Source organism: Tenrec ecaudatus, chromosome 10 (genome assembly GCF_050624435.1).
Source record: "Tenrec ecaudatus isolate mTenEca1 chromosome 10, mTenEca1.hap1, whole genome shotgun sequence".
NCBI classification, from domain to species: Eukaryota; Metazoa; Chordata; class Mammalia; order Afrosoricida; family Tenrecidae; genus Tenrec; species Tenrec ecaudatus.
Window position 1 is genome coordinate 58440578 of NC_134539.1, and position 16507 is coordinate 58457084.

General features: G+C 48.2%; 1 protein-coding gene and 1 pseudogene across 1 annotated transcript in view; both read left to right on the top strand.

Annotated features, from left to right (window-relative positions):
- The window catches only part of LOC142459145 (protein CutA homolog), a 21941-nt gene continuing 5434 nt past the window's right edge, over positions 1–16507 (top strand). The window contains exons 1-5 of the mRNA XM_075560418.1: positions 1–69; positions 3555–3706; positions 7945–8004; positions 10597–10642; positions 10862–10911. Coding sequence (XP_075416533.1) covers positions 1–69; positions 3555–3706; positions 7945–8004; positions 10597–10642; positions 10862–10911 — 377 coding nt within the window. The remainder of the gene's footprint in view (positions 70–3554; positions 3707–7944; positions 8005–10596; positions 10643–10861; positions 10912–16507) is intronic.
- LOC142460186 (isoamyl acetate-hydrolyzing esterase 1 homolog pseudogene) lies at positions 12054–13519 on the top strand (annotated as a pseudogene).

Here is a 16507-nt window from a genome sequence, read left to right on the forward strand (position 1 = left end):
ATGGACAAACTGGGTTCGCGGTGCCCTCTGCCCAGCTGCCCGCGGCCCTCTGTCCTCGGGTGCTTCCTGGTGAGTTCTCGAGCCCCGAGGCCTGCGAAGGAGGGAGCACAGGCGAATTCGTCTTCACTGCCCTGGGGTGGGATGAAAGGTGAGGGCCTTGGAGGACGATTAGGTTGACTCTGAAGGAGCCGACCAGCACGCCCACTGTCCCAGCCAGGGTCCTAGCCTGGTTGAGCAAGGGAAGGGGCGGGTCTGCTGGTGAGGACTTACCTAAGGGTCATGTGAAAGATTCTTGATCTCCCTCGAACAGCGGTTACTATGGGAACCTTTCTGTAATTTCCTGGGAGCTCTGCCACCCCTATCTGAAATGGAAAGGTTATGGTTGGCCATGATCAGAAGCCCAGGGTTCCAGCCCAGCTCTGCTGTTCACTTTCCAGGTGATCCTGGGTCCCCCTGTCTGTCCCGTATTGGGCTGTGAAAGATGGCACAGGCTTGGGGATAGATTAGTGGCTATTAACTAGTTTGCAATAGATCCCTGAAAGTGGGCGGGTGTATGTGAGGAGTTAGTTGTTTGATTTTTAGTTTTGTTTTGAAAGTTCTGGAGGGACACCTAGGGAAAATATATACACACACCGTGTGTTCAATTTCAGGACATTCCCAGATTCAGAACACTTGGAATCCAAGTTTAGAGCCCTGGGTTCAGATTGCTTTCAGTGCCCCTTTCTGCCTCCTTACGGTGGCTGTAAGGTCAATTCCAACTTCTCACCATAGTGAATACTCCAGGACAAAAGGTAAAAAGGCAGAGTGAATTAAGAAACCCCTGCGAGAGGCTGTAAATATTGTGAAATGAGCAAAGGTGTAGCATAAAAAACATGCACAGAATTGTTGGAACATAACCTGCAAGCTTTTCTTTTAAAAATTATAGTAAATAGATACCATAGTCATAAATATCATCAGACGAAGTGTTTCTGCTAAGGAGTAGTGTGATAGGCATATTTTCCATTATCTAGCATTCGTGTTATCATGTCATGTTCCAAACGACTGCAGTCCACCCCAGCTCCCCACTGACCTTTAGTGCTTATTTCTGCATGAGACTTTGTCCTGCAAACATTCCTCACGCCCCTGCTCCCTGCCAGGGGTGGCAAGGTGCTAGGCATACTGAAAGGAATGAGACTCTGAGAAGCTCCCATCCAATGGGGGAGGCACATGTAAATGAGGACGTCGGGGTGTGTGTGTGTGTGTGTGTGTGTGTGTGTGTGTGTACAGTGGGAAGATCCCAGCCTTCCTGGCCCCTCTCCATGATCAGAAATGTCTCCCAAGCTTGTTAACCTGAACAGACAGAACAAACCAACTCACTGCCATGGAGTTAATCCAGACTCAGTGACCCTACAGGACAGAGTAGAACCATCCTCTGGGTATCTGAGACTGTAACTCTTTGCAGGAGTAGAAAGCCTATCTTTCTCCCTATTTTGTTACTTAGGGCTGCAAAAGTGTTCTTGAGACTAGTTACACTCTTGGTTCAGTGATACTGAAACGGCCCCTCTCCACTCCTGGGTATGTACGCTGTAGTCCAAAAACCCAAAATAGAAAACTTGTATTCAAGTCCTGATTCTGTCATTGAGTTTCTGAATATTCTGTCTAGGTTTCCTTATATATTCAACAAAGGATTTTTTTTAAATGTTACTCGGTGATGTAATCGCTATGCGTTGGACTGCTGCCTGCATGGTCAGCAGTTCGAAACAACCAGCAGCTCCTCGGGAGAAAGACTGGGCTTTCTACTCCCATAAACAGTTACAGTTTCAGAAACCCACAGGGGGGTCACTGTGAGTCAGCCTAGACTGGATGACAGTGAATGAGTTAGAAGGCACATTTATTTACTTTTTAAGATTCTGGCTTTATGAGCTCATAGGTCTTCAACATGTTTGAGATGAGTTTCTATTAATTGTATTAACTCTGTACTGAAACCTGCTTGCTGAAATGCCCCGATCTTGGCAAGGAATGGCCTCTGGGTTGGAAAACAGGCCAGTATGGCTCGACCCTCCTCCCACAGCCTCCTCAGCACCTTCATTCCACTGTGTGCCACCCACGGCCTGGGAGAACTCCTTTTGTTTGGAGCCGGGCCAGGCATTGTGCAACCCTGCATCCCCAGAGCAATTCCCTGCTGAGAACACTGGTGACCCAAAGCCCTGCCCACTTCAAACGGCTGGGTAGAGTCTCAGTAACAGAATCTTCTGTTTTAGGAATTCACTGGTCAGGTATTCAGAACCTGCTGTGTGCTGTGCTGGGGCTACAATAATGAGCATAGCATGGCTCCTGCCTTTATTAAATTAGTGATTACACACGGCTTTCCATATTATCCTGCTTGAGCCCCGTGGCAAGGCTGGGAGGTAGCCAGCACATGTGTCACCGGTCCTGGTTGCACCATGAGGAGACTGAAGGGAGAAGGCGGCCACAGATAGCTAGCAGGTCTGGCACCTTGGATCCATATCCTGATCTGTGGTTTTTCCCCCCTCTAGAAGCTAAATTAGTTGCCATCAAAATGAAATACAATACAATAAAATAAAAGGCTTCACTGAAAAGCCCATTTCCGTTCCTTTTCTTGCATGGTTGTCCCTGGTGCAGTTCAGTGGATAAGAATGTTGAATTGGAGGCTTTGGTGTAGGTGGTGGGAGGGGATGAAATGCCCAGCCAGGGAGGAGGAGCCAGCACCCTGGCGGTAATGTCAAGTGAGTGAGAGGACAGTGGTCCCTTATTGTGAGATGTGAGCCCTGGGTTGGAAGGGAAGGGAGGGAAGCCCGTTCTTATTCAGCCCTCACTTGAGTCATCCTGTGACTCCTAGCAAGTTGCCCCTGGTCCCTGTTAATGAAGTCCTCAAACCCTGGAACAGAAGATGTTTCCCAGCTCTTTCTCTTTCCTCCTACTTTCAGTGCGCACCACCGAGATCAAAGAAAAACTGTTGCTGGGTGCTTACATAATACTTCTGATCCAAGTCAGGTGGCATCTCCTTTTCCAAGTTTTTCTCACACCTTCAGGTAGTGGCCTCCTCGGGGCTCCCCAGTTCTCAGTGACAGTAGCACAGGCCACAACGCTTCCGAGCAGTCTGTTTGCAAGTCGCCTTTTCCACTGGACTACCCGGAGTGTCTGGTGCCTAGATACAAGGACTCCCGGAAACATCAGTGCTCCGTGGCCCTAGGAGCATAGCATTGCCCTAAGTATCGCCACTGATGAAGTGGCAGCATTTCATCATATTATCAGGACTTGGCCCCAGATAATTTTGTACACTTCAGAAGGGATTTCAAGTCACCTAGACTTGAGCCCCAATCCTGGCTCCATCAGTTAAAAGCTGTATGATCTTGAACAAGTTGGTGTCTGAGCCCCCCATTTTTCTCAACTGTAAAATGCATACGAAAATTGTCGTGAAAACTCTGTTTCAGCATCAAGGCTCATGACAGTCATGAGGAATTCTGATGTAAACGGGACACGTCGGGCTGGGGCAGGAGGGGTGGAGCTGGGGGTGCCTCTGCTGACCTGTGCTTTTCCTTCCCACCATGTAGGTCCTGGCGGCAGCTTCCTTCCTGACATACCCCATGCTCCGGACCCTTACCCTGCAGCTCCATTCAACTGTCACTGGCAGCTATGTCTCAGGCACGTACTCTGTTGTCTTTGCCAACTGTCCCAATGAGCAAATTGCCAGAGACATTGCCAGGTATGGTGATAGGGCTCGGGTGCTGCCCCAGGACACTTGGGGGAGCCACTAAAATGCTCCAGAGGGGCCACTTTGGGGCTCGCCTCTGGCTTCTGCCAACTCTGTCTGTCCCAGGATGAACTGCACAGCCCTCTACTTGGGGCGATTTTAGGAGCACAGCTGGATGATCTTCCTCCACGGGTCCTGCTGCTAGGCCTGAAAATGTTGCATGTCTAGGGGGGGCAGGTAAGGGATTATGGACCCAGAGTAACAGGTGACTCGCTCAAGGTGTGAAGGTAACAGAACAGTGGAACCCTTCAGGCTGATGATTCAAGCTTCTTTCTTGGAGGCATTTGATTTGCTCAGGCCCGGAGGAGCTTACCCCCTCTGATATGCGAAGAAAAGGCCAGCCCGGGTATTTGTAAACATTCTGGAAGCAGATGTGGTATGGCGGAAAGAGCAGTGGGCATGGAATCAGACAGGGTTTGACTCTTGGCTCTGCTCCTTACTGTGGGACAAGACATTTTCCTTCCGTAAACTCCAGTGTTCTGGATGATAGGATAATGACCATCTACCTCACCAGGTTACTGGGGGGATTACCCTGGTGACTGGAAGATAGTCGATGCTCAGAAAGGATCTGGTCTATCTAAACATCACTACTTCTCTTTCTAGACAAAGGTTAGTGGGCCTGGGGGATTGGTGATGGGACTGGCTCCTTAATCCCTTTCTCCTTTCACCACAACCTAGCATCCTTGAAGTTAAGGTCAGGCCAAGTTCCAGTGTTTTAAAATGTCAAGTATGGGCTTCCGGGGCGTACAGCCTAACTAGGGATTTCAAGGTAAAGGGAATATTTTATTCCATCATGCCCTCCCACAAGCAGAATGCCAACTCTTCCCTCCTTCACAGGCCCTCTGGAGAAGAGCGCTTGCCAAAACCCTTGGTTATGGCAGGACGATGCTTAGCACCCAGAGTGGTTAGCACCCAGAGACTGATCTACTGATGCTTCTGGCTTGTGCTGAGCTGTCTTCTCTTTGGATACCCCCCCCCACACACACCCCACACACAACCCCCACACCCCCAGGATTCTAGCCAGTCTGGGGTCTCGCCAGGACCCAACTTCCACTAATACCTGTGGGTTTCAGGGGGAAATGAACCAGTATCAACCTGGGAGAGAAATAGCTGACTTCTTGCATCACAGTTTGCCCTTCAGTTAAGCCTTCCTTGGGGTCTCATTCCTTTGTAGGCAATGCTTTTTCACTCTAGTCGTATTCAGGATTTTTCTCTGTCTTCGTGCTCATGGCCGCTTCCAGTTCCTCTGTCTGGCGGTGTCCCCAAATCTGGCGTGCCGCCCCCTCGATTGCGGCAGCAGTGCCTTCTGCAGCTTCCCACCCGACCCACGTCTCAGGGCTATCTCCTGTTCTCTGGTCTCCCCCACGGGGTATGGCATGTGAAACATGCTCCTCTGTGTGCTCTGAGCTGGATAATAAGAACTCTCTGTCCTTCTAGGATTTGGTATGAAGGGGAGGCTGCAACGTCTGTAGTGATGCAGCGATGGCGTGCTTACCACAGTCTGTTCTGTTTAGTATTATTGTTTGGGGGGTTGTTTTTTAGTGGTTTGGTTAGAAAAGAAGCAGACAGGCTGATGTTCTAGGACTTGTGGAAGAAAAGTAAGAAGGTGCATGGGGAGGAGCATTCCTTAAATATTCCCCAGCAAGCTCAAGCCTACGAGCAAGAGCAGCCCTGGGGCCGGCTCTTAGCTCAGGTTCAATGCTTGCTTTCGCAGACGCTGCCTCCTGTCAGTTCCAGTTTCTGGCAGTAGGCTTCAATCCATCATTGACAGGCAGACACATTCATAACTAGAAAGAGTTCCTAGTAGGGATGGGTGGGCAGGGGCAATCCTGAATGCTGAGTCAGGAGGCCTGGACTCTGGTCCCCTCTCTGCCGCCAACTCCCCAGATGACCTCAGACAAGTTCTCTCTGGGCTTTGATCTCCATATGTGTAGAACAACAAGCCTAAATTTGACCAGGGTGGCAAACACAGTGATCACAGATGCAATATCAGTGAGTAAAGCGGCCGGGGCGTCAACGGTGCAGGATGATCCTCAGTCACAGGCCTCCCCTTTTTCCGGGGTGGCATACAAACTTTGTGTTGGGAGGAAAGGCAGTGCAGTAGGGCCTGTGTTGCTCTTTAAAGTGTATTTCAGGCCTACAGGGACTAGCCACCACTCAGCTCTAGCTAAAAGTGACCTTGTAGGACCACAGGCCCAAGGTTACAGACTTTCTGTGTTTGTGAGAGAGAAGGTTGATAATCTGTGTGTGAAATAACTGGATATTAAATAGTAGTAACAAAGTCAGTCTTTGTTTAAGTGGCAGGTGGGCCAAGCCTTGTATTTATCTGTGAATCACTAGTTGGTGATCTCTCTGGACTAGATCACCTCCAGAGGCCCTGCTAGCTAGAATGCTATCTTCTGCCATCCTCACATGCGCCGAAGGGCCAGAGCACCCCATCTATGGCTCCTTGCTTGGTATGGTTTAGGTAACTGCTACGTGTCTCACTCAGCCATTAGGCAATCAACTCTTTCTTGTTCATGCTTTAAAAAAATCTTTTGGCCATAGGGCCTTCTTGAATAATACAGCCCTCCACAATTCTGTAACCTTTCACCCAAGCACAGGTTGCTTTGGTCAGCCACTGAGGTGTTCACACAATGTAATTTTTTTTTTTCGAGAGCAGCAGGTCTCAACCTTCCTAATGCCATGACCCTTTAATACTGTTCCTCATGTTGTGGTGACCCTCCAACCATAAAAGTATTTTGTTGCTACTTCAAGACTGTCATTTTGTTGCTGTTATGAATTGGGCGACCCCCTGAAAGGGTCGTTCGACCCCCAGAGGGGTCGGTGGCAACCACAAGTTGAGAACCACTGTAACTAGAGGCTTAACTCAGTCCCTGGGTTTGCCTGCCACCTTTACAACCAAGAAAATGGGATTTCTCAGGTCATGGTTGAATGAGACACATAGCAGTTGCCTTAACCAGTTTGTCCCATGAGCCTCTCCTCCTAGTCCAGGGTTTATTGGGCTCTCGGAGCTTTCCACGGGAATGAGAATGGCAGTCAGCCGCATTCATACAGAGCCCTAAATAGAGCCCTGTTTAGTCTGGGACTCGGGAAGAGAGAGTAGGTTAAGTCTCCTGGCAGGAGCTGAGGAAGAGGGGATCAGTGAGCAGGCCTCTGATAAGGTTTGTCTCGCAGGGACCCAGTCTGTCAGCAGACGGACCAGTCTGTCGGAGCTGAGCAGTTTGCCAGGGCTGATCTGGCTTTGCATCCTGACGCTAGGAAGCACTTCCTTGCATGGACCACTTGACGGTGCCTCTGTTTCTGTGACCCCTGAACCAACTGGAACCCAGCTCCTCGTGTCTACCAGTGCGGGAACAGGAAGCCGACGGAGGTTGGAAGCTCGTGGGGGACTAGAGAGTCAGACTAGAGGTTCCCATGTATGCTGTTCAAAAAAGCAGAGAATGTCGAGGTGTGCAGAGACGACGATGTGGAAGACGACCAGCGCCTTCGCGGTGCGCCGGAGACACACGTGGGCTCTGATGCCGCCTGTGTGCTTTTTGCTTGGAGTCGTGTCAACTGTGGGGTCACAGGGTCAGCTACAGATGAGACGCACGGACTGGCAGCCCGGTACGTGTCTTGAGAAATAAAAGCATAAGGAAGTGGCTTAATTTAAAAGAATTTTTTGCCACAACAGGACGAGAAACCACTGCCTTGCCCTCCACCAGCGCTCTCTCTGCACAGCAGGACGGTCAGCTGCGAAGCGGCCCGCCCAAGGTGGTCATCTCAGACTAGGTGCTTAAATACTTAATGTGGGCCTGAAAGATAGCGCTTGCCTAAGGTTACACAGCCGGCCTCTGCAGGGCCAGGCATGGGGCCCAGGTTCTCTTGCTTCCCGGTCCAGTGTTGATTCACTCCCCTGCCCCAAACAGGCTGCACCTGTCCTTAAAACGAAAAACCACCTCCTCATCAATGCTTCCCTGCTTATCTCTCCACCCACACCAGGACATCAGAGCGTGGACGTCTGTTCGCTGCGTGGTGGTTATGGGCCGGGCTGGTGTGCTGTGTGGGAGAATGGGAGGACGGGATCCTAATTGGTGACCTACTTGGACTCAGGTGTCCTGAGTCATCCCTAGGAACTCCTGTTCCTTTGCCCCTTCGCTAAGGTCCTGGCAACATGCGGAGTCACTGTCACCCTCTGTTTGTTTTAGGGCCCTGCTGGATAAGAGACTGGCTGCCTCTGTGAACATCCTGCCCAAGGCCGCCTCCCTGTGAGTTCTGCCATGGCCAGGGCATGGGGGATTGAGGCGGGGGGGAGGGGTGCTAGTGTGAGGTCCTCCCTGATAGAAAGAATACTGAAACCACGTGGGATTGTCACACAGAAAAGCAAAGGCATTTAGTTAGCCAACAACTCCCTGTTGATTTTTATTCCAAGGAGACCAGTGTGTGGGTTTCTGCCATGGAACAAAAGCAAAAATAGCCGCTATCAGAGGAGACAGGCAGGCAGGGGAAAGCTGTGTACACCTGGGGATGGTGACCCTCGAGTACGCACTCGCTTGCTGTGGGCAAAGCAGCAGTCAGCTGGTGCTCTCCCCTGGAGTGAGCCCGCTGAAGATATGAAAGGAAACCGTCCAGTGCTTTGAGCTCGCAGGAAGACCGTGGGAGATCGACATACAGGCAGGCAGTTTCTTGTCTTTCCGGCCCTTTAGGTCATCGCACCTTCACTGCGTTAAGCGCAGTCTGCTCCATTTCCCCCATCAGAATATGTCAACCTCCCAGGATCAGGCTCTCTGGCTACTTCATCCGCGGTACATCTCTTCCCCATGAGAAAAAGGAAAGAGTACTCTACTATTTTAGATGTCACCGTGGAAAGGCCATACGATCATAAACGCGATCGTTGAGCCCGCCTCCCACCAAGAAGCTCTGGCGGTGCAGTGGGTGCTAAGCACAGGCTCAGACACAAGCCGCCAGCTCCGTGGGAGAAAGACGAGGCTGTCTGCTCCTGTGAAGATGGACCGCCTCAGAAACCCACTGGGCAGTTCCCCCTGCCCTGGCACGTGGCTGTGAGTCAGAATCGACGCGCTGGCAGTGAGTTTGCTTTGTTTTGGGGTAGTCCCCTCAGCGGCTCTCAAATGTGGCTGTTTTAGATTCCGAAAGGAGCCCCCGTGGCACTGTTGAGTAAGCATTGGACTGCTGGCCACAAAGTCGGTGGGTCAAAGGCGCCAGCCGCTCCGTGGGAGAAAGATGGAGAAAGGCTGGGATACCTGCTCCCATCCAGATTTACAAACTCGGAAACCACCTGTAGGTCTCTGAGTCAGCATCAACCCCATGGCAGTGACTTTGGTTTGGGGTTAGATTCCTGAGCTCCACTCTAACCTCACCCCCATTTCTGTCCAGTCAGTGATGACTCATAGCGACACTGGTGGGCAGAGTAGAACTGCCCCTCTGGGTTTATCAGATTGCACGGTTTTATAGGAGCCTATGGCCTTACTGGTCTCCCAAGGGGTGGCTGGTGGGTTCGAACTACTGACCTGTAGTTAGCAGTCCAACACGTAACCCACGATGCCACCAGAGCTCCACCCTAGGGCCACTCAGTCTCCTAAAGGATCTCAGGTCTCAGAATTCTAAAGAAGCTGTACAAGTGATTCAGAACCAGTGCTTGGGAGCAAGACTTGAGCGGCAGCGTGGCATTCCCTCCTCTCAGTCGGTTCTTTGCCCACAGCTCTGAGAGGTAGAGCCGGTCACCGTACTGTAGGTTCGCTCAGGCTGAATTTCTGTTCCTTTCCCATAATGTGTTCGCACACTTTCCTGAACATTGTCACGGACTCTGTTTTTAGCTCTCGGACTTATTTCCAGATCTTACAAGGCACGCTTCCTCCCTGCAGCCTCCCCTTTTGCTCACCTGTGTGTGTGAGATTCCTTGAGTTAGAAAGACCTCGGTCCTTGGCTTCGAGCAAGATAGAATTCACGCCGAAGCCTGGTTTGTGATCCAAGTGAGTTTTTTTATAAAGGACAGAAGCAGCTTCAAGCATCACAGTAAACTGCATACAAGAGGGAGAGAGAGCCCACGGCACAGCTGTGGGAGGGCGGCCTGGCCACACTGAACTGTGTAGGAGCTGCTGGGAGCAAGCCAGTGGTCTCAAAAGTTTCTGGCTTTTTCAGGCCACCACTCACCACCACCACCCCCACATACCCCCTCGCTGGGAGGCGTGGTTGATGGTACTGTTTGACCCCATTGGCTGAATTAAGCCCACCTGGCCTAGATGGGGTCCCACCCAGGTGTACTGGCTTCCTGTCTCAAGGACCTGAATGTGAGCTTACCCTCTAGCCTTAAGCAGCTTCCGACTGCCTGGAAGGGGGGAGGGAGGCTTTGGCATGCAGAGGGAGAGCCCCAGGTTCTGCCTGTAGCAGCTCCCTGACGTGTACACTCAGCTTTGCAGCTAGTGAGTGATTCAGTTGTACCATCCAAAGGCCAGCGGCTGGAGCGGTGGGGAGTGGCCTGGAAGCCATAAGCCCCAGGGACTGAGCATTTAAAATAGCTGGAGTCCCCACTGTAGACACAGGAACCCTCCCGATTGTCCTGGGCGTTTTCCATCTAGTCAATCACCTTAAAAAAAAACCCAGTTCTTGTGTAACATTTTGATGGATGTCCCCAAGCTGTAGCTGGCAAGCCTCAAGGTGACGCTCCGAGGAAGCAGTGTTGGGTTAGAGGACCTGGGTGCTGATCGATTCCACACTTTGCATCATGGACTTGGAGAGTGTTGGGAATTTCCTCCTGAGGGAGTCGCCCAGTTAGGGGCAGGCCTGACATCTCGCGACGCGTCTCCGGAGAGCTTCACCCTGGGTTTTGTTCTCTTCCCCAGGTACTTCTGGAAGGGAGAGGTCGAAGAAGTCACTGAAATCCTAATGGTGAGTGAAAACGGGAGGCCTTCATCAGAGAAGGAGTGAGATTCATATTTCCTCAGGTTCAAATGACAGCAAAAATAAACCAACAGTTCTCTGCCACAGAAGCAGCTCTAAGGTCATTAGTGAACTAGCGACTGGGCCTGATGACCTGAAGTAGCCGGGAAGAGCAGCTGCTGGCCTGCGGGTGAGGCCCTAAAGCTCGGGCTTTCTTTTCTTTTGCAGTTAATAAAGACAAAGACTTCCAAGGTCCACTTGCTTTCCAGCTACATCAGGTAAGGCTGGTATCTCTTCTTGCTCATTCACCACAAAACCAGCCAGCGGAGGTCTGGGGACAAAGTAAATTGTCTTGAAAAGCAGGCCACTTGAATCTAGCCACCAACTTCTGATACGGCCCTGGGCCCGTCCCTGTCCTCTGAGTCTGTGAAGTGAGCTAGAAGGAGAGTCGGAGCCCGGCCCACAGTGGAGCTCACATTGTTGGTCCCATGACCCTGTTATAGCCTTACAAATGATTGAAGACCCAGCGAGCTTCATTGATATGTGTCAGATCTATCAAAGTATTTACAAACTAAAACAAACAAATCTACTGCCATCGATTCTGAGTCAAACTAGCCTTATAGGACAGTGTAGGCCTTCCTTTTGGGTTTCCAAGACTTTCTGTCTCTACCGGAGCAACAGCCTCATTCAAACTACTCACCTTTGCGTTAGCAGTTCATTGTGTAAGTCACTGCCTTGGTAATTGAAATTGAGGAATTTGTGAACTTTTTAGTTCATTAAAAAAAATAATAAACCTACTCCACATGAACGTAGTACCTTTATAAGGAAAATAATATAGGAAGGGACTTCAAAAAGTCTGAGAGAAAATCCCATTATTTTCTTTTTCATAAACATTGTGAAATCCCCTATTGTTTTCACAGAGAAATTAGAAGAATGACTTTAATTTACTATGATTTTGCAAAATCTTTTAAACTGTGACTTAAAAAAATAGAAGAATTTACATTTGTAACTGTTTAGTCTGGTGCAACATGTTCCATTAGTTGATGTCAGGGCCTTGAACTGAATAGACTGAATCAGAATCTATATTTTACAAGGGTTTTCACCTGGGGATCTGTAGGCATCACTTGCCTGGAGAGAAGTCTGCCTGGGGCAGAGATGCAAATTCTTAGGAGGCAGTCAAATTGGATGGACCAGGTTCAAAGCTCGGATTGAAGTATATGAAGACATTCTAACCTCACATCGATATCAGTGGAAAAGAGAGGTGTAGTTAAATAGTCCTATTAGATAATTGCAGATATTATTCTTTGATACCAGGCCAAGGTTTGATACGTTTCTAGTTACAATGTAGAATCTGAACCATATCGGTGAACATTTTGTACTGTTTTCTAAAAACCCACACACTTTGAATGTCAATTTAGCCATGCATGGTACTTTAACATCATACACTAGGCATTTGTAACATATTAAATTAGGCAGACTTTTCAAATATTAATATATTTCATTATGTAGTATTAAAAATTCTTATTTGTTAATATTGACTCTGATCTTAGACTTCAAAATCTGAATTTTATCATTGGCAACAAATGATGTAAGTTGTTTTCTGTTGAGTGATAGACGCACTTTATTCATATTCGAAAAAATGTTCACTGGGTCAACATACAGAAATCAGTTGGATTCTTGTATATTAAAGATGATGATATCAAAAGAGATAGTAAAAGGATAATACCATTTACAATGACTGCACAAAAGATAAAATATTTAGGAATAAATCATACCAGAGAAGCAAAAGACTTATCCATGGAAAACTATAAAACATCCCGTCCAGAAACAAAGCTTATACAAATGGAATAAGCTACCATGTTACTGAATAAGCAGACTGTAAACATTTTGAAAATATCAGTATTACCCAAAATACTTTACAAATTCACTGCAATTATGATCCAAATCCTATAATTCTTCAAAGGAATGGAAAAACTCAACACCAACTTTATAAAGAAAGGAGTGAAACCCAGGATCAATAAAGCACTATTTAAAAAAAAGAACAAAGGAGGAGGCCTTTCACTCCTAGACTTTAAAATCTAGCCATGGTAATAAAAACAGTCTGTCAGGGCACTCTCTGAGGCGGCTGTCGGAGCTCCCTGCTGTGGCCTTGCGTCTTGCTCTTTTCTTTTCAGCAGGGCGGATGGGGCACTTCACAGGCTGACAAGTTGGTCAGAAAGTGTGTCGTTCTGAATCGTGGGTTTTCAGGCTACATTACCAGATGGGCCAAAATCATTCTCCCAAGAATCATTGGGAAGGGGAGCAGTCTGGACCGCCCTGTAGCAGTTACGGTTTTCTTTGGTGCCAGTGACAGTGCTTTAAAAGATGAGAACCCTAAGCAACACATCCCGCTGGAGGAGTACCTGGACAATCTCAAGAGCATGGTGCAGGACCTGAAGTCTGTGGACATCCCAGGCAACAGCGTGATCCGGAGATCAGCGTGGTCCGCATCACACCGCCGCCTCTGTGAGAGGGCGTGGGAAAAGGAGTGCATCTTACAAGGTTGCGAATTACATTGCCTAAACGTGGTTACCGGTGACTATGCCAAGCCCTGTTTACAAGCAGCTCAAGCCTGCGGCACCGCTGCACGTGGCCTGTGCACCCTGATGCAGGAGGACAGTCAGGATTTCTCTTCCTACTTATCAGATGGACTACATTTGTCACCGAAGGGGAATGAGTTTCTCCTCGCACACCTGTGGCCGCTGTTGGAGAAGCAGCTCTCTCCCCTGAACTGAGTCTGCTGGGAGGCGGGGACCACTAGTCGGTCCCAGAACTGGCAGGTTAGGATGTCAGCCCAGGACTGCCAATGCACAAACAGTGCCAGGCGACCAAGCAAAAAACACTTTCCCTCATGACGCTGTATTTGCCACCAATATTAATAAAAGCACTAGGACTTTCTTCCCAGGGAAACTTAAAAAACAAAAAAGGCCTGGTAGAAGTACAGTGTTAGGTATGAAGACCAATGGGTTAGAATTAAGAACCCAGAAATACGACCAAGTACCGTAGACACTTAATAATTGATGAAGGACTAGAACACAATAAATGGGGAAGAGATAACCTTTCAACAAACAGTGCTGGAAAAACTGCATCTATACCCGAAAAAGAATGGAACAGGACCCATACCTCACACCATGTACAAAAACAAACTCAAGATGGATCAAAGACCTAAATATAAACTATGAATGAAACATTAGGGACAAACTTATGGACGCCTAATACAAGGCAAAAACACTACTAAAAATAATGGGGGGAAAATCCACACTATAGAATGCAAAGAATTGGGGCCTACTGAAAAGACATTTATGCACCTCAAAAAACTTCATCAAGAAACCAACTGCAAACCCACAGATTTGGAAAACTATTCAGTAAGAATACAGCAGATAAAGGGCTAATCTCTAAAAATCTATAGAAAATGACAACAGCTTAAGAAGAATACAAGTAACCCAATCCAAAAACGGGCACAAGACATGAATAGACAGTTTGCCAAAGACGACATCCAAGTGGCTAGCAACCGGATGAAGAAATTGTCAAGGTCACTGGCAGTGGCAGTCATACAGATTAAAGCAACGAGGTGCCACCACACACTGACATGTTTAGCAAAATTCATTAAAGCAAAGTGATACATGCGGAGCGGCTGGGGAGCAATGAGTGCTTTGGCGTTGCTGGGGGCACTGCAGAACTATGCACCCACTGCAGAAGTCAGCATGGCACTTCCTTAAGCGAGTGCAAGTACACGCACGTACCTTGTAAACCAGCTACTGGGCCTATACCCTAAGGAGACAGCGAATACAACAAGACCAGACATCTGCACGCCTATGTTTATTGAAGCAATTTCCATAATAGCAAAAGGAACAACCAAAAATGCCTACTATAGAGGAATGAGTAGACAAATACTGGGATATTATGAATCAATAAAAAACAATGACATCAGTCTGCAACCCTGAAAGACATGGACAGAATCAAAGAACATTATGTTTAGCAAACTTAGTCGTACAAAGAGGAGTATTTAATAATTACCATTATTATAAGGAAAGACAAAAACGTGGTTTATACGCCAAAGACAAGACTTTGACAACCGCAGGGAGCTCAGAGAGGGGGCGGGGGACAGGGAGGCGGGGGGAATTGAAGCCCCCAAAAGAGAAAAATGTTCATCTGAGAAACTATAGTTTGTCAGTTCTTTCGAGTCAAAATGGTGTTCTGTGAGAAAGGTGCTTCAGAGCAGGGTGGCACTTAGGGAGGCAGGAGTGCCTTGTGTAAAGCACCTTCCCATTTGGTCACACAGAATAATAACAAGACGTGTATCCAAGGGTCAGGTTTTATTAGAGGGCTTGGTAAAGCAGGAGGGCATTGAAAAGGAGGAAGCCTTTCGACAAGATGAATTGACACAGCGTCTGAGCTAGTGGGCGCAGACATAAGAACCATTGTGAGGATGGCACAGGACTGGGCAGGGTTTCGACGGCACCTAATAACAACACAATGTATCTCTTTACCAAAGATCGTCCTAAGTGACTGTGACTTTTTTAACGAGGCTGTGATGGTGAATGCGACGACAGCTGGTCCAACTTGGTAGCACTGCCTCGAAGCATGCGAAGATGCCAGTGCCTTTAGCCATCATTGCTTTTGCTCCGCATCGGCAGAGTGCAAAGGGCGAATAAAACACCAATACTCTGATGAAAATCTTTTTGGTCTCACGGACTTCCTGATGGTCTCGGAGATCTCCAAAGGTCAGTGGACCTCACCTTGAGAAACAAGTCTAAATCTTTACCACTCCGAAATGTGGTTTGTGGAACTGGCATCCCCTGGATATTTCATGTTCCCTCTGGAGCTGCTGAATTAAAATTTCATTTCTGATGTAACAATTTAATGTATAGATGAACACTTGAGAAGCGCTGGTCCAGCCCACTGGTTCGTACCACTGGCTACAGATTAGAATCACCGGAGAATTTTTCAACTACCAACAGTCTGGTCCTTGTCTCCTGGAGTCTGGCTTATTGGTCTGGGTTGGTGATCGAGTATGGTATTTTAATGTGCAGTTGGGTGAAAACGACCTCTCCTTCACATTTTAGGGGGCCAGGGCTCATGAATAAGACTATCTCCTAAGCTCGATGCCAGCAACAGACAAGGCCTTTGTTAGCCTATCAGCAGACTGATTGGTAGAAAACTGCACTGACGAGAAACTGCAGCTTAACTGGGAAAGGACGTCAGGTTTAAGAGAGCAATTTCTAGAACTTGACCCCTGGTTTAAAGCCTGGCTCCTCCACTTGCTAGTAGCACCAGAAGTGCACGCGAGTGCTTAGGTTCGCTGCCTCCGTTGTCTCATCCATAAAGTGGGCACTATACTAGTTCCTTGGGGTGTTATGACATTTGGGATGACTAGATAGGCGTCCATGAAGTATGGTGTCTGTGTCCGCTCTTCTAAAGTGTTACTTTGAATCCTCGAAAGCTGCTCATACATACATATATATTGTTTACAGACTTCCAGGAAATACATTAACAAGATGTACTATCCTCAAGAAAAAATAAACTAACTCTAAAGTTTATGCATACGTATAAATATGTTGTGATTTGTTAGGCATGTTATAGCATGAGAATTTCACAGTGCTTCGCTGAATAGAAAGGAAGTGGGGGTCATTACCCCATTTGACAGATGGGGTACTAAGGCCCAAGGCTTCTCCAGTCTGGATGGTAAAGAGACCTTACAGAGGATACGGAGACACGGTGAACTGGGATCAGATTCCTGTGGGCTCAGATGATCAGAGAAGATCTTTTTGAAAAGGTAAATGGTGGAGTTGAGCCTCGAGGGTAGAGAGGCGTTAGATTAGCTAACAGGAGCCA